The sequence below is a fragment of the Lissotriton vulgaris genome, chromosome 5 (assembly GCF_964263255.1).
Source record: "Lissotriton vulgaris chromosome 5, aLisVul1.2, whole genome shotgun sequence".
Lineage (NCBI taxonomy): Eukaryota > Metazoa > Chordata > Amphibia > Caudata > Salamandridae > Lissotriton > Lissotriton vulgaris.
Window position 1 is genome coordinate 359,494,970 of NC_141693.1, and position 22,267 is coordinate 359,517,236.

Below are 22,267 nucleotides of genomic sequence, written 5' to 3' on the forward strand. Positions count from 1 at the left end.
GTGCTTGTGCTCTCTCCTTTAAAGATGGTAACATCGGCTTACACCCGATTGAGATTTTTTATTTCCTTTTAAGTCCCTATTAAAGTGATACTACGTGTACCCATGACCTGGAAAATAAATGCTTCTAGTGGCCTGCACCATGGATTGTGTCATCCATTCAAGTAGCCTTTTAAACCAGTCTGAGGCCTGCCATTGCAGCCTGCATGCACACCTATTGTAGGCCAGAAGCAGCCCTTAGGACATGGTGCAGTGTATTCAAAAAGTTGGTCATATACTTTTAAGTTTTACATGTCATAGTAGCGAAATAATCCTAAATTTGTTTTTCACTACTGTGAGGCCTACCTCTCCCATAGGATAACATTGGTTTACCTTATACCATCTGATAAGTGATGACTTTCAATTGAGAGCAGGTAGGAAAGTAGAGTTTGGTCTCTAAATAATTGTAATTTGAAAACCAACTTTAATGGTGAAGTTTGATTTTAAGTCACAATTCTGAAAGTGTCACTTTAAAAATGACATTTTCTTGTCCTAACCATTTGGTGCCTGCAGCATGTACCCTGGGTCACATGACTAGGTATAGCTTGCAGTTGGTCTTTGTGTATTAATCTCAAACAGTGAGACTAAGGGGAAAAAGGTGTTGGTAGGATGGGCCATCTTTGACAGGATGAGGGGGAAGAGCTGTTATCTACCACACTTGCCCATCACCAAGGATCTGCCTCAGCACACTCACAATGGGTTTCACACTATTCTTTTGTGTCCCCAGATAACCCGGGACCAAGGTAGGGAGTCAGTAAATTCCAGACACCTCTAGGGGGAGGGCTCTAGAATCTTCTCCCACTTCAAGTGGGAACCAGGTAAAAATAATGGGCGCTCAGACCACACTCTTCAGATCACTTCTGGACCTGTGGACTCTACCAGGAAGAAGAACTGACCATCTGCAAAGTCTGCCCTGATGGCCTGCTTGATGACCAAGGACTCCTTTGCTGCCCCAGGCCTACAGTTGTCCAGGACTCATCTTCTGTAGCGAACTGCCCTGCTGAATCCAGCCTGCCTTTGTAGACCTAGAACTCCAGTAAACCTCCATGGGTGAGTTGGCTGCCCCCTGTTAAAGCCACAGATAGGCTTATTCAACAAATCTCCCTGCATTTTGATACAGCATCACGCAGCCCAGTACAACGCAGCTCGTCTTCAACATAGATGCATCTCAGCGCAAGTCCTCGCAAGTCCCACCAGCTTCCACGATGCTTGTGCAGCCTGATGCCGACACCAGCCCAGTTCAATCCATCTTGTCCCCTGCACCAACACAGCTCAAGTCTCCTCAAGCCCCACCACTTTGCAGGACCCCGAATGGCAGCTCTTCATCGATGGTCACCGACTCCACTGCTGGGCGACTCATCTCAACACCAGACCTCACATCGCAGCTGTCGCCGACTGTTCCTCGACACTGGCCCGCTCAACTCGACACAAGACTGCATTTCGATGCCCAGACACACAAATTATTGTTCAGCAGACTGAACTCAGTTCTGTAGCCAGCCAGCACTCCATCAAGGTCAGCCTGAACTTGTGACTTGGGCCTAGTCTACCACGACAAGATAGCTGTGGTTGGTGCTTTTTGCTTCTTAGTACTAGTTTTTCCCAAAAGATTTCAAATTGCAGATCTCCTGTTCTACATTTTGTATTTTGGTCATTTTGGTCTCAAATAAATTGATGTGGCATTTTTTTGTGTTATCTTTTAGGTTTATTACAGTTTGTGTGCTACATAAATGCTTTACAAATTGACTCTAAGTTAAGACTGATTGCTTTGAGTGAATCTACCAGAGGGTTAAGCATAGGTTAAATTGGGGTTTGCTTGTGTTTCACCATGACAAGAATTTTGGTTGCTGCTTGAGCAGGGTTTCACCCCCCTCGACCAGTAACCAGCTGTGGTGGGTGGTGGGGCCGGTTGGGGGCGGGGATTTCGAGGGATGATCCAGAGGGAAAATTAAATAAATAAATAATTTTCCCTCTGCATTGTCCCTCGAAATACCCCCCTCACCCCCCATCCAGCCCCACTGCTGTTACCTGCACAGACCGCGGCTGCCAGTAACCCAATATCCTACAGCAGGCTAATGGTAATAGATGAAGCACAAGAAGAGAAGGGTCTTAGGAAGCTTACAGCAGGTTTGCAGTGCAGTGGCTAGTCTTATTTATTCTGGCAACTGGTTCAAGGTTTAGGTGCAACACAGGATAGAGCTCACCCAATAGTCTTACATTCTTCTTTGTTGAAGGGATTTTAGAATGGGTCGGGCATTGCTTCCTTCTTTCTACTATAGACCATTTTATTTTTCAAGTAGGACAGTGATCGCGAAATAGTGCTTTACACGTGCTCCACAGTGTCTTAAAGGCAATCTTGGCCCCTAAGCCCTGCTAGTGTAGGTCTTGAATTAAGAGAGTGACGTGGTTGAGTGATGTGGTCTGGATTCTGGTGCCATAGATTATGTGGACAGCCGAATTAAGAATAGCTTTATGCAAGCAATGGTTTCAGAGAACTATGCCTGTAAAGATGCAACAGAATCATGGTCTGGAAGCACACTCAAGTCTTTATTACTGACAGACAGACTCCATTTATTTAGAAGATACATTTATTACAGGGTTAATTTGAATACCTTGTAAATCTGGCTATAGGTGGTGGTCTGCGCTCCATCTTCCTTTCCTTTTATGAACCGGTTTCAGGTCATTCAGCACCAGGAAGTTTCAGCGTCCGTGCATAAGTCACCCATAACATAAAATGCAAAGAAGTATGCTACATGAGGTATACGTGTGGTTGAGCTTCTCAGCTCTTGAATCTGAAGTTTGACTGGCGGGGATTTTCTTTATTATGGAGGAGGAACAATTCTATTTTAATGGATTGAATTTTAGCTAGAATATGGTCATCCTTTCTTCTAAGGCCAGTACGTTGAACTTCAATTTTTCAATGTCCGCGAAGTCTGGCACTGGAAGGTACATGTTACAAAGTTATTAATAGCCGTTAGTAAGCAATCCAAACTTTTCTAAAAACTCAAGGCTTATAGAACTTTAATGAAAGCTGGCTTTGTTCATTAAAAGTTCTAAGTACTTTTTTAAATAACTTTTGAGCAAATAATTCCAACCCTTTCCAAACACCTACATAATATTTGCAAACTTTAAAAAAAGATGTTTGTTTACGACAAATGTATAAATACCTCAGCAAACCACACCGACCATTTAAAAAAAAGTTGTTGAAAAGATTGTCAGGGTTCTTGAATGGAAACGAAAGAAAAGAAAGGAAAGGAAAGGGGTCACCTACCTAATGTCCCACAGGTAAACCAGCCTGTACAATTCAGTCACATCTTTCTAACAAGAGGCGAGGAGGACATGCAGATCTGTTTTCCTGAAGCAGGGTGAATATGAGGCAAAGAAAAAATATATAAAATAGCTCTTTGGTTGGTTTGAAAAACTTCACCTTTCATGATATAATTTCTGCCAACAAGAAACCAATGTCTGAAAGGACACCCTATGGAGCAAAATGCAGGCAGTATATTTTATTTCTGTGCTGGAAATAGGATCACTCCTACTAAATGTTAGAGAATAATGTTGATGTGCTGCAATTGTACTGTGTGAAGATCCCAATATGGCAGTGATAGGGTTTGTCACACTAAAGCTACAGCAAGATGCATCCTTAGGGCTGTGAGTACATGTTGGTCAAGTGCCCAGTATGGCAGCCAAGATCCAAGTTCTTCCTAAACGCATGGCCTCGAAAACCTACACAGTTCAAAATGTCTTAATAAGAAATGTTGGTACAACCTACACTTTTCCTTGTTTTTCTGTTCCCAGCTGGTGTGTGAAGACGTGAACGTTGACCGGTTTTACCCAGTCTTGTATCCTAAGGTAAGCAGCTGCCAGCTGTGTCCTTCTCGATGCTCCAAAATTTAGAAATGATAAGAAAAGTGACATCTGAGCAGGGTATTTAGGAAAGGTGGAGGGGGTTGAGTAGTAGAGAGTGGGTTGGAAGCCGAGAGATGGCCAAAAGAAGGGGAAGTGTTAAATGTCCTTATAAAAGAAAAACACTCTTCCGGTTGATTTCATTATCATGTATAATTAATATATTTTAAACATGAATGTGTTAATAATTTGCCATATGGGCCCTTTTTCGTCAGGATCTGATATGTCTGAAATTGATAAAAATTAAACTCTAAGGAATGTGGACCTGGCCAAGGATCTTTATAGGCTAGTGTTTCTGTAGTTGGCGAACATGATAAAAATAGAAAATTCACATACATCTTGTCATGGTTTGGAAATATTCAGCCGCAGAGCTATAGTTAGAAGGGACATAACAGGTCCTATATATAGGAGTTACCATCGATGGGCATAGCTTTAAAAAGCTACAGGCAATGTTTTCCTGTAATCGTGCGCAGTGTTTATTGCCTGTTGGTAGTTTTAAAAGTAAATTTCACACAATAAGAGATTGACAAGCCTAGGAAGAAATATATGATCCACCTCAACACACATCGGGCTTCAACACCACAGTTTATATTTTGGGAGCTGAAGTAAAAACAGTGGAGGGTATTTTAAAGCGAGGCATAGAGAACCTCAGAAGGTGGATAATACTGAATGTACAGACCATAGTTTGATGGGGCAGATGTAAGAAAAGACCCTGAGAACCAAAGGAGGGTGCAGAACATCTATTTCTAGGAGCAGTCGAGTTTCACAGTAGGTCTCAAAACCCAAGAAGACCTCATCAAACAGAAGGACAGTCTAGAATGCCTGTTTTGGGGATTTGTTAGAGATGGATGACAGGGTAAAGAGAAATGTGTTTTAACTCTGCACTAGATGGCCCCTTTAAGATCAAAAGTGTCCTGGAGATGTAAGAAATGCTGGGGGTGATCTTGAGGCAGATATCCCATTGACCATGTATTGGTTCAGAAATATAAACTCCTATCTAATGTGGGTGGGGGCACCTACAAAAGGTTTCTATTCAGAGGTTTAAATATTTCACATAAGCTGTAGAGGAGAAGTTCGGCTATGCTGCCAAGGCCCACAGTGAAGTTGTCAACAATCCATTCCAGCCTGTAGTTTGTGCTGACGGGTACATAAGGTGTGTTAAGGCCTAGTAAGAATTGCATTTGGTGCAAGGGGCTAAGCTCCCTCTCACTGTTCACAGGACACTTGGAGATAAGCTATAAATACAATCAGTTGTTCCAAAATCCCAGAGTACATGAATCCTGTTTTAATAACATCCCTCTTTCAGGAGCCAACAGTTGAACCACGGGCTTTGGCTAATTCTCACCCGATGTCTAACCTTACTTTTCCCTGCAAGATCACTATCAGGAAGGTAATGAGACAACTCCACAAATGTGTGGATGGGTATGCTCAGACGTGAGTCCCATGCTCTCCACACCACTGGAGTCAAGCTATTCTGGCTGAAGACGGCTGATAGCCAGAAACCGGTCCTAGGATGCTTGATTCTGGTCCAGGAAAGACATGGCTTGGCAGTTCGGACTGGACTGTTCCCATGAGGCACAGGGTCAAGGCTGATTTGCATATGGCCATGTCTGAACTGGGGTGGTGTGGAGTGCAAAAAAACGATGGATTTAGGCCCAGATCTCTGTACTGGGGTGAATGTATGACATTGTTCTGCATTCTGTCCATCAACTTTTGTTTTGCACTGAATCATATCCTTCATAACCGTCAATCTGATTTCTGAACTTAGAGGGGCAACAAATCAGTGCTGACCTGCAGCAGAGAAAAACTTCTCCTTGTGGGTGAAAACAAGAAGTCAATCATCATGCTCCTCAGGATGTCAGCAGCCTACGACACCATTGACCGTACTGTATTTCTGCAAATGCTTGAGTAATGAGACGATATATTGAATGGATTCTGCCTAGGAACAGATCACATCCTTATATCACACCACAGCAATCAGTTCCTAATCAGAGCCTTTGAATCCTCCTCTCGCAGAATGCAATGTGGCGGTAAATTCTGTTCCGCTCGTGGAATTTGGGTAATTTCGCATTCCGCGGAGAACGCGAAATTGACTAAAGTTCTGCGTTCTGCCTGTTCGCGGAATTTCTGCATGTTCGCTGAGATTGTTTACCGTTTCGCGGAGATTTGCGTAGCGCGATTACGCAAAGCCCGCCCACCCCTAATTATCATTTACATGTGCCATCTATCCCCACTCGTGGAACACAGCAAACAAATCACCCATAGGAACACTTACAGCACGTAAATCCACTCCCAGCAGGAATATGGACCAGACAACCACAATAGCATAACGACTTGCAGAAATCAGGTACAGATGAAAGAGAGCCTTCCTGTGCCAGTCTACCATACACGGAATAACAACCGCTCAAAGGGGAGAGATTTGAGGAACAACTGGTCTTAACTAGTGGGCACCTACTGGAAACCACCATGTCATAGATAGTTCCTGTGCAGTTCTGTGCGCAGATATTGACTTTCTGCGGCCTGTTACAGAGCAAGTGTTGATATTCTCATGGGTCATGGGTGTGTGCCTTTGACTGACTCTCTTACTTTCACTCCCTTTTCAGGCATCACGTCTCATTGTCAGCTTTGATGAACACGTCATCAACAACAACTTCAAGTTCGGGGTCATCTACCAGAAGTTTGGACAGGTACGACTCCCCAGACAAACCACCCTGGGGACACACAGAAGTGGTTCCCGACTCCTGACCACATTTAGAAAGAATGAGGAAGCTTGTGATGATCCTGTGCTCTTTGAGACTGTTTCTTACACGCTGCCTAGATCACACTTGTAATACTTATTTTACTGTTGGGTCCTGGGTACAAGGTGGACAGACTATTTAGACCAGATAAGATACTACATAGTCTTTGTTATAGCCTCCCTCTCCAGCTTTACTTCTCTCATTCTAGGGAAGCATTTCTCCGCCTAAGTAGTCCCTGCACTGTCCTACACTAGCCTGCCATGTTCTCTCCCACATTTCTCGTCTTCGGGGCAGGTAGTGGTGTACATTGTCTTGGATCTGAGCCAAGGAAGAATCTGTCTGCAGGGTCCTTGCAAACTCCTCACAACCTAGGAATTGCTCTATGCGCAAGAGGGGTTCTCACCCATTCCTACACTAGTCTTGCACACTTCAGTTATGTCTCACTAATTCGCCCATCAGTGTCATTGTATACTTTGATGGTGCCTTGCGTATTTCAGTGGATTCCCCACGCGTTCCTTAAAGTACTGCACTGAACTGATTTAGGGAACGTGTGATATTAAACTTGCCTTCTGCCATTCAGCGCAGCCTCTCATTCCTCTCATCGGGGCAGCTCATACACTTCTAGTGAGTCTCACTTACTACACCTATTACTAGCCTCAAAGTCTTTGTTGAAGCCCAGTCCTCTTTCTGCACCAGCCTCCCCTGAGCTCATTCAGCCCCAGTCAGTAATGTGTAAAAGGGATTATGTATACTGCTTGTTTATTCAGTCTTTTGTTTATTTGACATAGCCAATGACAACCTCACATCACAGACTATACATTAAAGAAACAGATTTAAACATGTTTACAGGAGAGCAGTAGATAAAAAGTCTTTCAACCAGTGAGTCAAACAACACCTCAGATGGTAAAACCGCATTGCCTTTGCATACATTCCTATTAGTGTGCGTCTCATATTCAAACAGCAACTACTCTATCTCAGTACTTCAGAATAATTACTACATCACCCATCCCAGCCTTGCACAGGGAAGGGCCTCTCTTACACCTCACTCTACGCAGCCCTGCTCAGGTAGCCACAAGGCTACAAGTCTGCAGGATTGCAAGGTCCAGTAAACCTGCATGGAAGCAGCCCTTATATTTTGAGTGATCAAAGTTCTCTGGGTATCCTTTTCTACCTTGGCCTCTGTTCTATTGCAGTGAGACCCCATTCTAGTTCATTAGAGCCCCTCTCCAGGCCCACATTGTAGTGCTTTGGGACAGTCATCTATCACATTCAGCACTACAGACCATGACCTGGTATCTCCTTCAGTGCCCAGTCATATTCGCCTCTAAGCCCCTACTGTAGTACTTTGGGCCTTACTCTATGACACCTGGCCCTTCCACCAGGGCAGCGCATGGGGTAGCTGTTAATAGTGATGTAGGCACAGTGGCACTAGTAAATCAGGGAATTGGTGCCCATTTACTCTGCTCACAGTACGTCCCAGGGCAGCCTGGCTACGCCGCGGGTACAGCAGGTGATCCTCTAAGGTACTACAGCCCTACAAGGCAATGGGTTCCTAATCTGAGATAGTTAACCCATTGGATAGTGCACTGGCACCTTCCACAAGTGCACTGGACCCTTCCTGCAAGGAACTGTTCTCTTTTGCTAGTGCATATAGCATGGCTCTTAAGGCACAAACCCTCTTTATAGTAGACTGGGCCCATTCGCCAGTGCACTTGGACACTTTTCAAGTAGACTGAGTTAATCTTCTAGTACCTGGCATCCGTGACTCTTCTGTATTGGCTATCGCCACCTGACCATGTTTGTTTATGTTTTGACGGTTGGCCAACAGTTGAGCTATATGGGGCACGGGAGCAGATGCACCATTAGGGAGCTATGTTGTGTTCAGCTCTTGATAATTCTTTCTTCATCTCATGATAATTCTTCCTTCAGCTCTTGATTAATCTTTCTTCAGGTCAGAGTGAGAGAATAACATCCTCAATGGTGTGTGTTGGTGTACCCAGTTCTGGGCGGAGCTTGTCATAACATTGTTTAGGTATGGGTTGAACAAAATCTACTCTTACACTAACTTGATTCTTAAACCTATCACATTTCAGATCTCTGAAGAGGAGCTTTTCAGCACCATCGAAGAAAGTCCGGCCTTCGAGGAGTTTCAAGAGTTTTTGGGGCAAAAAGTCAAACTTCAAGATTTTAGGGGGTGAGTGTGATCCTCCGGTGCAGAAACTGATCTCAATGTCCTTATTTTGTTCCTTTCAGGCCACAGACTTTGCAATTTGGTCGAATGCAACGTGGACTGGAATTTGGGCAGCATGCTACAGTTTACAGGGTCTGCTGTATATTTTATTGAGAGAACATTGTTTTATACTTCGATTACTTCTTAAGTCTCGCCTACCAGACCACACAAGTGTGTCTGGTTGTGAAAGACCTATTGTCAACTTAGAATGGACTTACAGACGCCCATTTCTTAACATTGGTTGGCTTTATTGTCACACACATTTGTTTGCTTCTCATTCAATAGCTTGCTTTTCTCTTATGTTTGTCCATCCCCTGGAGAATATCCTCTGTATGATCCTTTTGATTTGCTGACGTGTATCCTTCCACTGCTCATATTTAGGTAACTACTTTTTCTTTTATATTCAGCACTCAATGAGAGTGCATGTGTTTTGAGGTGCTCACCCTTGTGTGTTGCCTCACCCCCTCAATTATCTGCCCCTTCCCACCCCTGCTCTGTGTTGCTTTCCTCTAATCCACTCACCCACCAGCTTGTCTATAATATGACAGCAACAGGGATATGTTTGCTGGGATCTTTACGAGGGGCGCAATTTAAGGGTTGCATTTGCTTTATCTTCTGCATTCCACATACTGAATGAAAGCACATGCTTTGGCACACTAAGGATGTTCTGGCCTGGGGGAAAGGCCTTGGGGTGCACTCACTCAGCTGCCTTCTGATGCAGAAAGTGTACTTAACATGAAAGCTTTCCTGGAGGCCCATAAATCTGTTTCCTGGACTACTGATGAAGATCAAATAGCTGAATCCTGTGAAAAGTAAATTAAGGATTGATTAGTGTTTCCCTTTACGTGCAGACACTTCCTTATTCTTTTTAAATTCTGTTCAGAGTTTCCTGAGTGAAAAGTATTTAAAAATGAAACCATGACATTTATAAAGATTGAAATCATTGAATTCAATGCACTATACTGAGATGTAATATAATATGTGCTTGCTTTTCCTTCCGTATTTTGAGAAATATTTTAATCAATCAATACATTTATAAAGCGCACTACTCACCCGAGAGGGTCTCAAGGTGCTGAGGGAAGGGGGGCAGCTGCTACTGCTGGAAGAGGCTGGTGGAGCGGAGCTGGCGGGTTGGAGTATGGAACTTGAGGCGGCTGTTGAGGTATTTGGGGCCCGTGTTGTGGAGCGCTTTGTGGGTGAGGAGCCTGAAGGTGATCCTTTTGCTGACGGGAAGCCCAGTGCAGGTCTCTCAGGTGGGCAGATATGTGGATGTGGCGAGGGATGTCGAGGACGAGTCGTGTGGATGCATTCTGTATGGGCTGGAGCCTTTTCTGGAGTTTGGCTGTGGTTCCTGCGTAGAGGGCGTTCCCGTAGTCCAGTCGGCTGGTCACGAGGGCCTGGGTGACGGTCTTTCTGGTCTCGGTGGGGATCTACCGGAAGATCTTTTGGAGCATGCGCAGGGTGTTGAAGCATGAGGATGAGATGGCGTTGACATGCTTGGTCATTGTGAGGGAGGAGTTCAGGATGAATCCCTGGCTGCGTGCGTGGTCCGTGGGTGTTGGTGCGGTGCCTATGGCTGCAGGCCACCAGGAGTCGTCCCAGGCGGATGGGGATGGTCCGAGGATGAGGACCTCCATATTGTCTGAGTTCAGTTTGAGACGGCTGAGTTTCATCCATTCTGCGACATTTTTCATTCCTTCCTGGAGGTTGGATTTGGCTGTGGCTGGGTCTTTGGTGAGGGAGAGCTGGGTGTCGTCTGCGTATGAGGTGATGTTGAGGTTGTGCTTGTGTGCGATGGCGGCGAGGGGGCTCATGTAGATGTTGAAGAGGTTTGGGCTGAGAGAAGAGCCCTGGGGTACTCCGCAGATGATCTTGGTGGCAGCTGAACGGAAGGGAGGAATGTGGACTCTCTGGGTTCTGTCGGAGAGGAACGAGGGGATCCAATCCTGGGCGTTACCTCGGATCCCGGCAATGTGGAGGCCAGTGATTAGGGTGCCATGGCAGACTGTATCAAAGGCGGCTGAGAGGTCTAGGAGGATGAGGGCGGGGGCTTCTCCGTTGTCGAGTAGGGTTCTGATGTCATCGGTGGCTGTGATGAGGGCGGTCTCGGTGCTGTGGTTGGCTCGAAATCCGGACTGGGATGGGTCAAGGGAGCCGTTTGCCTCGAGGAATGCTGTCAGCTGTTTATTGATGGTCTTCTCGATGACTTTTACCGGGAAGGGAAGAAGGGAGATGGGGCGGAAGTTCTTGAGGTCTTTAGGGTCCGCCGTGGGTTTCTTCAGTATGGCGTTGATCTCAGCGTGCTTCCAGCTCTCTGGGAAGGTGGCGGACGTGAGGGAGTTGTTCATGACGTTCCGGAGGTGGGGTGCGATGATGGAGTCGGCTTTGTTTGTTGAAGATGTGGTGAGGGCAAGGGTCGGAAGGAGAGCCGGAGTGGATGGTGTTCATGATGTGGGTGGTGTCTTCAGTGCTGATTGGAGTCCAGGCGTTGAGGGTGGTTGTAGGGGGCGTTGGTTTGGTGGTTGGGGGTGGGGTCTGGGTGCTGAAGCTGTTGTGGATATCGGCGATCTTGTGGTAAAAGAACATTGCGAGGGATTTGCAGAGGTCTTGCGATGGTGTGATGTTGTTGCTGCTGGCGCGGGGGTTGGAGAGCTGTTTTACGATGCTGAAGAGTTCCTTGCTGGTGTGTGTGTTGTTGTCCAGCCGTTCTTTGAACAATGTCTTTTTGATGTTGCGGATCAGTTGGTGGTGTTTGCGAGTGGCGTTCTTGAGGGCTGTCATGTTTTCTGTCGTCTGTTCGTGGCTCCAGGTGTTCTCGAGGGTTCGGCAGGATTTCTTTGATTCTTTGAGGTCGTCAGTGAACCATGTTGTCTTCCTGTTTCCGGGGTTGCCTGGGTTTTTTTTTCAGTGGTGCAAGGTCGTCTGCTCAGTTGATGATCCACTGTGTGAGGTTGCGGGCTGCGTCGTTTTTGTCAGTAATGTTGATTGGAGGGTTCTGGCTCAGAGATGGGGTCATCTGTTCTGCGGTGACTTTGCTCCAGTATCTATGGGGAATCTGTTGCGTGCGGTGGTGGGATGTGGTCTTCTTAAAGGTGAAGTGGATGCAGCTGTGGTCGGTCCAGTGTAGTCCGGTTGGAGTGGCTGAAAGCAACGGTGCTGCTGGCGGAGAAGATGGGGTCGAGTGTGTGGCCGGCGTAGTGAGTGGGGGTGTTCACCAGTTGCTTGAGTCCGAGGTTGGTGAGGTTGTCGAGCAGGGTGGTGGTGTTGTTGTCAATGTTGTTCTCTAGGTGGAAGTTCAGGTCCCCTAGGAGGATGTAGTCTGATGATGCGAGGGCATGTGGGCTGATTGGGGTCGGTGTGGCTCTGGAAGTGTATGTGTTCGGTGGTGGTGAGGGCATCTTCGGAGTTGGTTGTGACGTTGATGGCGTTCCTGTAGATGATGGTGATTCCTCCTCCGGTTTGGTTGGCGCGGTCCTTTCGGGTGATCTTGTAGGCGTCCGGGATGGCTATGGCGATGTCGGGGGCTGAGGAGGTGTTCATCCAGGTTTCTGTGAGGAAGGCGACGTCTGGTGCTGTGGTGTCGAGGAGGTCCCAGAGTTCGACGGTGTGCTTGTGGACGGAGTGGGTGTTGAGCAGGATGCACTTGAGGTGGTTGTTGTTGTTGCCTGGTCAGGGTGGTACGGTGCAGGTTCGGACGCAGGTGAATTTGCAGTTTTGGCAGGAGAAGGGTCCGTGGGCGCACTTCGGAGTGGCTTGGTAGCAGGCAGATGGTCGGCCGGTGTTGAGTGCGTGGAGGGTGGTGGGGTCGTACTTTAATCGGGTTTCTTGGTTTCGGCGGGGGCCAGGGGTTCTGGTGCTGGGCGCGGTCCAGGCGCAGACATGGGCGTCCGCAGAAATTTTTCCAGGGGGGGGGCAACATTTTTACTTCATCACCATCCTCCGACATGATTGAGCACAAGTATTAAATAAACAAATACAAAAATCTAATTAGACAAAGAGCTTAAATAAACAAAGAAACCCATGGAGTGGGAGAAAAATCATGTGAGGCTTCACAGCAGATTACCTGACAACCACAATGAAACAGAGGAAAAAACAAACAAGCATTGGCATAGCCAATGGGTCTCGCCTTTGGGACCTTATAAGTGTTTAGCCATGCAACACTTGAAGTTGTTGCACCAAGGATATTGTGCTGGATAACTAAACACTTATAAGGTCCCAAAGGGGAGACCTATTGGCTATGTCAATGCTGTTTTTTAAAAAAAAATGACAAGCAGTGCTAAATGGCTCCGGCTGTCACTTAGTCCACCACATCCAACGTAGATGCTGCAGCCATCTTTGAATGGTTGTAAAGCCAATTCAAAAGCTGTCACCAGTGTATGTTAATCCATATCTCAACTGTGAGACTGCTCTCCTGCTTCCTAATTCTATTAAATACTAATGATGTAAAAAGAACATCCCTTTCTGAGCTGCACGGCTCATCCTACCCACGTTTCACACGCAGATTTTAATTACTGATGGTTTGGGCTTCCTGTAATTCAACTGGTTGAGAGGTAGACAGGTGTAGAGAGGTAGAGATAGGTAGGGAGAGAGAGGTGTAGAGAGGTAGAGAGACAGGGGTAGAGAGACGTAGAGAGAGGTAGAGAGAGAGAGGTAGAGAGGCAGAAAGAGGTAGAAAGAGGTAGAGGTAGAGGTAGGGAGAGAGAGAGAGGTAGAGAGAGAGGTAGAGGTGTAATGGTAGAGAGAGAGAGGTATAGAGATAGAGGGAGAGGTAGAGAAAGAGAGAGAAAGAGAGGTAGAGGGAGAGCGGTAGAGAGAGAGGTAGAGGTAGAGAGAGCGTGGGAGAGGTAAAGAGGGTGAGAGACGTAAAGAGATAAAGAGGTAGAGAGAGAGGTAGAGAGAGAGAGGTAGAGAGAGAGAGGAAGAGAGAGAGGTAGAGAGAGGTAGCGAGGGGTAGAGAGGGGTAGAGAGGGGTAGAGTGAGAGGTAGAGAGAGGTAGAGAGAGAGGTAGAGAGAGGTAGGGAGAGAGAGAGAGGTAGAGAGAGAGAGGTAAAGAGGTAGAGAGAGAAAGAGGGGTAGAGAGAGAGAGAGGTAGAGAGAGAGAGAGGTAGAGAGAGAGAGAGAGAGCAGTAGAGAGAGAGGGAGAGAGGGAGAGAGGTAGAGAGAGACATACAGGTAGAGCGAGAGAGAGAAATAGAGTGGTAGAGAGAGAGAGGTAGAGAGAGAGAGGTAGAGTAATGGAGGTAGAGAGAGAGGTAGAGGTAGGGAGAGAGAGAGGTAGGGAGAGAGAGAGGTAGAGGGAGAGAGGTAGAGGTAGAGAGGTAGAGGTAGAGAGAGAGTGGTAGAGGGAGAGGTAGCGAGGGAGAGGGAGAGGTAGAGATAGAGGTAGAGAGAGAGAGGTAGAGTGAGAGTGAGAGAGGTAGAGGTAGGGAGAGAGAGAGAGAAAGAGAGAGATGTAGAGAGGTAGAGGTAGAGAGAGAGAGGGGTAGAGAGAGAGGTAGAGGTAGAGAGAGAGCAGTAGAGAGAGAGAGAGGGGTACAGAGAGAGAGGTAGAGAGAGAGAGAGAGAGAGAGAGAGAGAGAGAGAGAGGTAGATAGAGATAGGTAGAGAGAGGTAGAGGTAGGGAGAGAGAGGTAGAGGTAGGGAGAGAGAGAGGTAGGGAGAGAGAGGTAGAGAGAGAGAGGTAGAGCGAGAGGTAGAGAGAGAGAGGTAAAGGTAGAGAGGTAGAGGTCGAGTGAGAGAGAGAGAGAGAGAGGTAGAGAGAGAGGTAGAGAGAGAGGTAGAGAGAGATAGGTAGAGAGAAGTAGAGAGAGAGAGGTAGAGGTAGGGAGAGAGAGGTAGAGGTAGGGAGAGAGAGAGGTAGGGAGAGAGAGGTAGATAGAGAGAGGGAGAGGTAGAGGTAGAGAGGTAAGGGTAGAGAGGTAGAGAGAGAGGTTGAGAGAGAGGTAGAGAGAGAGAGGTAGAGGGAGAGAGAGGTAGAGAGAGAGAGGTAGAGGTAGAGAGGTAGAGGTAGAGAGAGAGTGGTAGAGGGAGAGGTACAGAGGGAGAGAGAGAGAGGTACAGAGGGAGAGGAAGAAGGAGAGGAAGAGAGAGGTAGAGAGAAGTAGAGAGGGGTAGAGAGGTAGAGAGGGGGTTAGAGAGAGCGGTAGAGAGAGAGATAGAGAGGGAGAGGTAGAGAGAGAGAGGTGGAGAGAGAGAGGTAGAGAGGGAGGTAGAGAGAGAGAGGTAGAGCGAGAGGTAGAGAGAGAGGTAGAGGTAGAGAGGTAGAGAGAGAGGTTGAGAGAGAGGTAGAGAGAGAGAGGTGGAGGGAGCGAGAGGTAGAGAGGGAGAGGTAGAGGTAGAGAGGTAGAGGTAGAGAGAGAGTGGTAGAGGGAGAGGTAGAGAGGGAGAGAGAGAGGTAGAGCGAGAGATAGAGAGAGAGAGGTAGAGAGGGAGAGGAAGAGGAAGAGAAAGAGAGAGAGGTAGAGCGAGTAGTAGAGAGGGGTAGAGAGGCAGAGAGAGGGTTAGAGAGAGTGGTAGAGAGAGAGATAGAGAGGGAGAGGTAGAGAGAGAGAGGTGGAGAGAGAGAGGTAGAGAGGTAGAGAGGGAGGTAGAGAGAGAAAGGTAGAGCGAGAGGTAGAGACAGAGGTAGAGGTAGAGAGAGAGGTTGAGAGAGAGGTAGACAGAGAGAGAGGGAGTGAGAGGTAGAGAGAGAGAGGTAGAGGTAGAGAGAGAGAGAGAGTTAGAGAGAGAGAGGTAGAGAGAGAGAGAGCGGTAGAGAGGTAGTGGTAGAGAGGTAGAGAGAGGTGGAGAGAGAGAGGAGGAGAGAGAGAGATGGAGAGGGAGAGGTAGAGAGAGAGGGGTAGAGAGAGAGGTAGAGGTAGAGAGAGAGAGAGCAGTACAGAGAGAGAGGTAGAGAGGTAGAGGTCGAGTGAGAGAGAGAGAGAGAGAGAGGTAGAGAGAGAGGTAGAGAGAGAGGTAGAGAGAGATAGGTAGAGAGAAGTAGAGAGAGAGAGGTAGAGGTAGGGAGAGAGAGGTAGAGGTAGGGAGAGAGAGAGGTAGGGAGAGAGAGGTAGATAGAGAGAGGGAGAGGTAGAGGTAGAGAGGTAAGGGTAGAGAGGTAGAGAGAGAGGTTGAGAGAGAGGTAGAGAGAGAGAGGTAGAGGGAGAGAGAGGTAGAGAGAGAGAGGTAGAGGTAGAGAGGTAGAGGTAGAGAGAGAGTGGTAGAGGGAGAGGTACAGAGGGAGAGAGAGAGAGGTACATAGGGAGAGGAAGAAGGAGAGGAAGAGAGAGGTAGAGAGAAGTAGAGAGGGGTAGAGAGGTAGAGAGGGGGTTAGAGAGAGCGGTAGAGAGAGAGATAGAGAGGGAGAGGTAGAGAGAGAGAGGTGGAGAGAGAGAGGTAGAGAGGGAGGTAGAGAGAGAGAGGTAGAGCAAGAGGTAGAGAGAGAGGTAGAGGTAGAGAGGTAGAGAGAGAGGTTGAGAGAGAGGTAGAGAGAGAGGAAGAGGGAGTGAGAGGTAGAGAGAGAGAGGTAGAGGGAGAGGGAGAGAGTTAGAGAGAGAGAGGTAGAGAGAGAGAGGTAGAGAGAGAGGTAGAGGTAGAGAGGTAGTGGTAGAGAGGTAGAGAGAGGTGGAGAGAGAGAGGAGGAGAGAGAGATAGAGAGGGAGAGGTAGAGAGGTAGAGAGAGAGGGGTAGAGAGAGAGGTAGAGAGAGAGCGAGAGGTACAGAGAGAGAGGTGGAGAGGTAGAGGTCGAGAGAGAGAGTGAGAGAGGGAGAAGAAGAGCGAGAGGAAGAGAGAGGTAGAGAGAGAAGTAGAGAGGGGTAGAGAGGTAATGAGAGGGTTAGAGAGAGTGGTAGAGGGAGAGGTAGAGAGGGAGAGAGAGAGGTAGAGAGAGAGAGGTAGAGAGGGAGAAGAAGAGGGAGAGGAAGAGAGAGGTAGAGAGAGAAGTAGAGAGGGGTAGAGAGGTAATGAGAGGGTTAGAGAGAGCGGTAGAGAGAGAGATAGAGAGGGAGAGGTAGAGAGAGAGGTGGAGAGAGAGAGGTAGAGAGGGAGGTAGAGAGAGAGAGGTAGAGCGAGAGGTAGAGCGAGAGGTAGAGGTAGAGAGGTAGAGAGAGAGGTTGAGAGAGAGGTAGAGAGAGGTAGAGGGAGTGAGAGGTAGAGAGAGAGAGGTAGAGTTAGAGAGAGAGAGAGACAGAGTTAGAGGGAGAGAGAGGTAGAGAGAGAGAGGTAGAGAGAGGGGTAGAGGTAGAGAGAGAGAGGTAGAGAGAGGTGGAGAGGGAGAGGAGGAGAGAGAGAGAGATAGAGAGGGAGAGGTAGAGAGAGAGATGGGTAGAGAGAGAGGTAGAGGTAGAGAGAGCAGTAGAGAGAGAGAGAGAGAGAGAGAGAGAGAGAGAGAGGTACAGAGAGAGAGGTAGAGAGGTAGAGAGGGAGAGAGAGAGAGAGAGAGGTAGAGAGAGAGAGAGGTAGAGAGAGATAGGTAGAGAGAAGTAGAGAGAGAGAGAGGTAGAGGTAGGGAGAGAGAGGGAGAGAGAGAGGGAGAGAGAGAGGTAGGGAGAGAGAGGTAGAGAGAGAGAGGTAGAGGTAGAGAGGTAGAGGTAGAGAGGTAGAGAGAGAGGTTGAGAGAGAGGTAGAGAGAGAGAGGTAGAGGGAGAGAGAGGTAGAGGTAGAGGGAGAGAGAGGTAGAGGTAGAGAGGTAGAGAGAGAGGTAGAGGTAGAGAGAGAGCGAGAGGTACAGAGAGAGAGGTGGAGAGGTAGAGGTCGAGAGAGAGAGTGAGAGAGAGAGAGAGAGAGAGGTAGAGAGAGAGAGAGGTAGAGAGAAGTAGAGAGAGAAAGGTAGAGGTAGGGAGAGAGAGGTAGAGGTAGGGAGAGAGAGAGAGAGGTAGGGAGAGAGAGGTACAGAGAGAGAGGTAGAGGTAGAGAGGTAGAGGTAGAGAGAGAGTGGTAGAGGAGAGGTAGAGAGGGAGAGAGAGAGGTAGAGAGAGAGAGGTAGAGAGGGAGAAGAAGAGGGAGAGGAAGAGAGAGGTAGAGAGAGAAGTAGAGAGGGGTAGAGAGGTAATGAGAGGGTTAGAGAGAGCGCTAGAGAGAGAGATAGAGAGGGAGAGGTAGAGCGAGAGGTAGAGCGAGAGGTAGAGGTAGAGAGGTAGAGAGAGAGGTTGAGAGAGAGGTAGAGAGAGAGAGAGGTAGAGGGAGTGAGAGGTAGAGAGAGAGAGAGGTAGAGGTAGAGAGAGAGAGAGAGAGAGAGTTAGAGGGAGAGAGAGGTAGAGAGAGAGGTAGAGAGAGGGGTAGAGGTAGAGAGGTAGTGGTAGAGAGGTAGAGAGAGGTGGAGAGGGAGAGGAGGAGAGAGAGAGAGATAGAGAGGGAGAGGTAGAGAGAGAGATGGGTAGAGAGAGAGGTAGAGGTAGAGAGAGAGCAGTAGAGAGAGAGAGAGAGAGAGAGGTACAGAGAGAGAGGTAGAGAGGTAGAGGTCGAGAGAGAGAGAGAGAGAGGTAGAGAGAGAGAGCGGTAGAGAGAGATAGGTAGAGAGAAGTAGAGAAAGAGAGAGAGAGGTAGAGGTAGGGAGAGAGAGGGAGAGAGAGAGGGAGAGAGAGAGGTAGGGAGAGAGAGGTAGAGAGAGAGAGGTAGAGGTAGAGAGGTAGAGGTAGAGGTAGAGAGGTAGAGAGAGAGGTTGAGAGAGAGGTAGAGAGAGAGAGGTAGAGGGAGAGAGAGGTAGAGGGAGAGAGAGGTAGAGGTAGAGAGGTAGAGGTAGAGAGAGAGTGGTAGAGGGAGAGGTAGAGAGGGAAAGAGAGAGGTAGAGAGAGAGGGGTAGAGAGGGAGAGGAAGAGGGAGAGGAAGAGAGAGGTAGAGAGAGAAGTAGAGAGGGGTAGAGAGGTAGAGAGAGGGTTAGAGAGAGCGGTAGAGAGAGAGATAGAGAGGGAGAGGTAGAGAAAGAGAGGTGGAGAGAGAGAGGTAGAGAGGGAGGTAGAGCGAGAGGTAGAGCGAGAGGTAGAGAGGTAGAGAGATAGGTTGAGAGAGAGGTAGAGAAAGAGAGGTAGAGGGAGTGAGAGGTAGAGAGAGAGAGGTAGAGGTAGAGAGAGAGAGAGAGAGTTAGAGAGAGAGAGGTAGAGAGAGAGAGGTAGAGAGAGAGGTAGAGGTAGAGAGGTGGTGGTAGAGAAAAAGAGAGGTGGAGAGAGAGGTAGAGAGATAGAGGTAGAGAGAGAGGTAGAGAGAGAGGTAGAGAGAGAGAGGGGTAGAGAGAGAGAGGTAGAGAGAGAGGTGGAGAGAGAGAGGGAGAGGTAGAGAGAGAGAGAAGTAGAGGTAGAGAGAGAGAGGTAGAGAGAGACAGAGGTAGAGAGAGAGAGAGCGAGAGAGCGAGATATCAAGAGGTAGAGAGGTGTAGAGAGGTAGGTAGAGGTAGAGGTAAAGAGAGACATATAGAGAGAGAGAGAGAGAGAGAGAGAGAGAGACGTAGAGAGAGAGGTAGAGAGAGGTAGAGAGAGGTAGAGAGGTAGAGAGAGAGGTAGAGAGAGAGAGAGGTAGAGGTAGAGAGGTAGTGGTAGAGAGGTAGAGAGAGTGAGGTGGAGAGAGAGAGGTGGAGAGAGAGAGATAGAGAGGGAGAGGTAGAGAGAGAGAGGTGGAGAGAGAGGTAGAGAGGTAGAGAGAGAGGTAGAGAGAGAGAGGTAGAGAGGAAGGTAGAGAGAGAGGTAGAGAGAGAGAGAGGTAGAGAGAGAGAGAGAGAGGTGTAGAGAGGTAGGTAGAGGTAGAGGTAAAGAGAGACATAGAGAGAGAGAGAGACGTAGAGAGAGAGGTAGAGAGAGAGAGGTAGAGAAGTAGGGAGAGGTAGAGAGAGAGAGGTAGAGGTAGAGAGGTAGAGAGAGAGAGAGAGGTGGAGAGAGAGAGGTGGAGAGAGAGAGGTAGAGAGGTAGATTGGAGATCCTAGCATTTCCAGAGCATTAAAGGCACTTCTCATTTGTAGCGTCATTCCTTTCACTGCACTTCCTGCTTTATCTAAATAACTAGGGCCCTCAAATACAAAAGGATTTTGTGGTCATAAAGCTTACAATTTGCAGCATCACAGTGGTTGCTGCTGCAAAACCCCTTTTTGGAGTTGTGTATAAGCTTCATGATTGACAAAAGAGGTTCTGCATCTTACTCCATAATGGACTTTGGAGGGGCAGTGAAAAGGGCGCTATCTTCAAATTGTAATTTACAAGGACATGTATCAATGGTTTTCAAACGCAATGGCAATCACAAACCATTGATCTGATGCCAACACTGAACTGCAGTTGGTACATGATTCAGAAAAGAAAAGTTGTCTCTGTGGGACAGCTTTCCCTTCGGGAATCATGTCAGGCGACAGTGAGTACAGACAGTGGTCCAGGGGCTACACTCGATACTGCAATGAACATGAGGGACTGCCCCTTTGGAGCTCAAGGCGTAAACTCTTTAATCCATCTCATATGCAGACCCTTCTGTAATACTAGTGCTTATGGTGCAAAAAAACAGGCATATTGTGTGTGGTGCAGACACTTCTGTTCAGTTTTAACTCTTTTTCAGTTGTCAACAAAATATTTTAATTCATATTTTGGTTTCCATTGTTAACTGGTTTTTAATATATCCATCATTTTATTTTAAAAATAATGGATATATTAAAAAACGTATAACAACAGTTAACAATGGAAACCAAAATATGAATTAAAATATTTTGTTGACAATTGAAAAAGAGTTAAAACTGATTATTACCATGGAAAAGAAATTGATGAAACTTTAATGTTCGCTGAAAAGTGCACACATCCATCGGAACAGAAGTGTCTGCACCACACAAGATATGGTATACGAAAGGGCACCTAAAGAGTATGTACCAGGATGTAGTAGTACCAACAAAAGAAAGGAATATAGCTTCAGTACGAATAAATCAGGAGTGCACAGAAGGACTTTCCTGTTGACCTTGCAAAAAACAGGCAGACACACTCATTGCATCTCTGGGCGAATTGTGTAATTCGGTGCCGGCGTTAATGAGGCTTTGATGGCTTTCACCCCTTCCTAGGGCCCCTGGCTGCAGCTCCACTCTTCCTTAGCTTGAAAAATGTGCCCCCCTCCCCGAAATTTGACTCCAGGTGCGCCTCTGCTTCAAGCTGTGGGAGCAGCCAGGCCCGGACCTTCTCTCTTGCCCATCAGCAGCAGTTTTCCCGCTCATCAAGCAGGACCGTCATTGCAAGCGCTTTCTCACGCTTTTAAAATTGACGGCCCTGCAGACAAACACCACTGTGGGGGCTGTCAATAGTGATGAACCGGTGTTCCAGGGGGGGGCAAGTGCCCCCCCTTGCCCTCCCCTGCGGACGCCCATGGGCGCAGACGGGCTTGCCTCCATATGAGGGGCTAAGGGTGGGAGGAGCAGCTGGGAGCGGGGTTGCGAATGGGGCACCAGGGGGACGGGTCACAGGGGAGGCAGCGGCGGGAAGCGTGAGGGGGGGAGGGAGGGGGGTGGAGCAGAGAGAGAACAAGGGGCAGGGGGGGAGAGGGCACAGAGGGCACGAGGGTTGGAAACACAGGCAAAAAACGGTAAAGGCAGAAACAGTAAGAATCACCAGAAGAGGCAAGTGGGTAACTCAGGAAAACCAAGGAGGGCAGCCCAGGACGGGTAAAGGCAGCGATCCTGGGTACAGCAGTGGTGGCAGCGGGACAGCGGCACAGGAGGACCGTGTGGTGGCTGAGGGGGGCGACCTACCTGGTGGCAGGGTCAACGGTCGCAAACATTGGCAAAGCCAACAGGTTGGCACTCTGAATACCTATTGGATTTGCCAATGCTTGTTATTATAGTTTGAGGTTGGTGCTGACTTAGTTTGCAAGACACAAATAAAATATAAGAGCTCATATATAGCTATATATAGCTATTTCAAATGGTTGCTTAAATGGGCTGGGAGATTGTATATGGACCAACATTTAATACCACACTGCAAGTGCTTTGACATAAACCAATGCCAAAGCTAAAGGTGAGGTACGTTCTCACTGGTGCATACTGCATATATTTAATTTGTATGATTTATGTTTTGTATATGCATAAAAGACTTTAAGTCCCCTAACGTCTGGTCAATGCTAGACAGAACGAGAAACATAATAAAAAACAATGGTGTGGTGGGATCTTGCTGGTTGAGAGTAAACAGCAATGCTTTTTGTTACAGTTGTTACTGGTTAAAGTTAGATAACGGTGTGTGGGGATAGTTGAGTTGATCACATAAGCTGGAAGCAATGGCTTGGTGAGTTAACGCTTGCTGCCAATATTGGCACTGACCTAAAGATCACAAGTAAGAACCCTGGAAAGTCAGACTCAGGGTTTCAACCCTTCAAGGTTGGTAAATCAAGAACCATTCCCTCATTTCTCACAGTAATAGTAGCAGATATTATGTACCG

The 22,267-nt window shown here is 47.6% G+C and overlaps 1 protein-coding gene across 2 annotated transcripts in view; it reads left to right on the forward strand.

The window, feature by feature from the left end:
- RAP1GAP (RAP1 GTPase activating protein) overlaps nucleotides 1–22,267 on the forward strand; it is an 870,529-nt gene that overhangs the window by 776,346 nt on the left and 71,916 nt on the right. For both annotated transcript variants that reach the window (XM_086921674.1, XM_086921673.1), the window contains 3 exons: nucleotides 3,832–3,885; nucleotides 6,543–6,626; nucleotides 8,771–8,871. In XM_086921674.1, coding sequence (XP_086777800.1) covers nucleotides 3,832–3,885; nucleotides 6,543–6,626; nucleotides 8,771–8,871 — 239 coding nt within the window. The remainder of the gene's footprint in view (nucleotides 1–3,831; nucleotides 3,886–6,542; nucleotides 6,627–8,770; nucleotides 8,872–22,267) is intronic.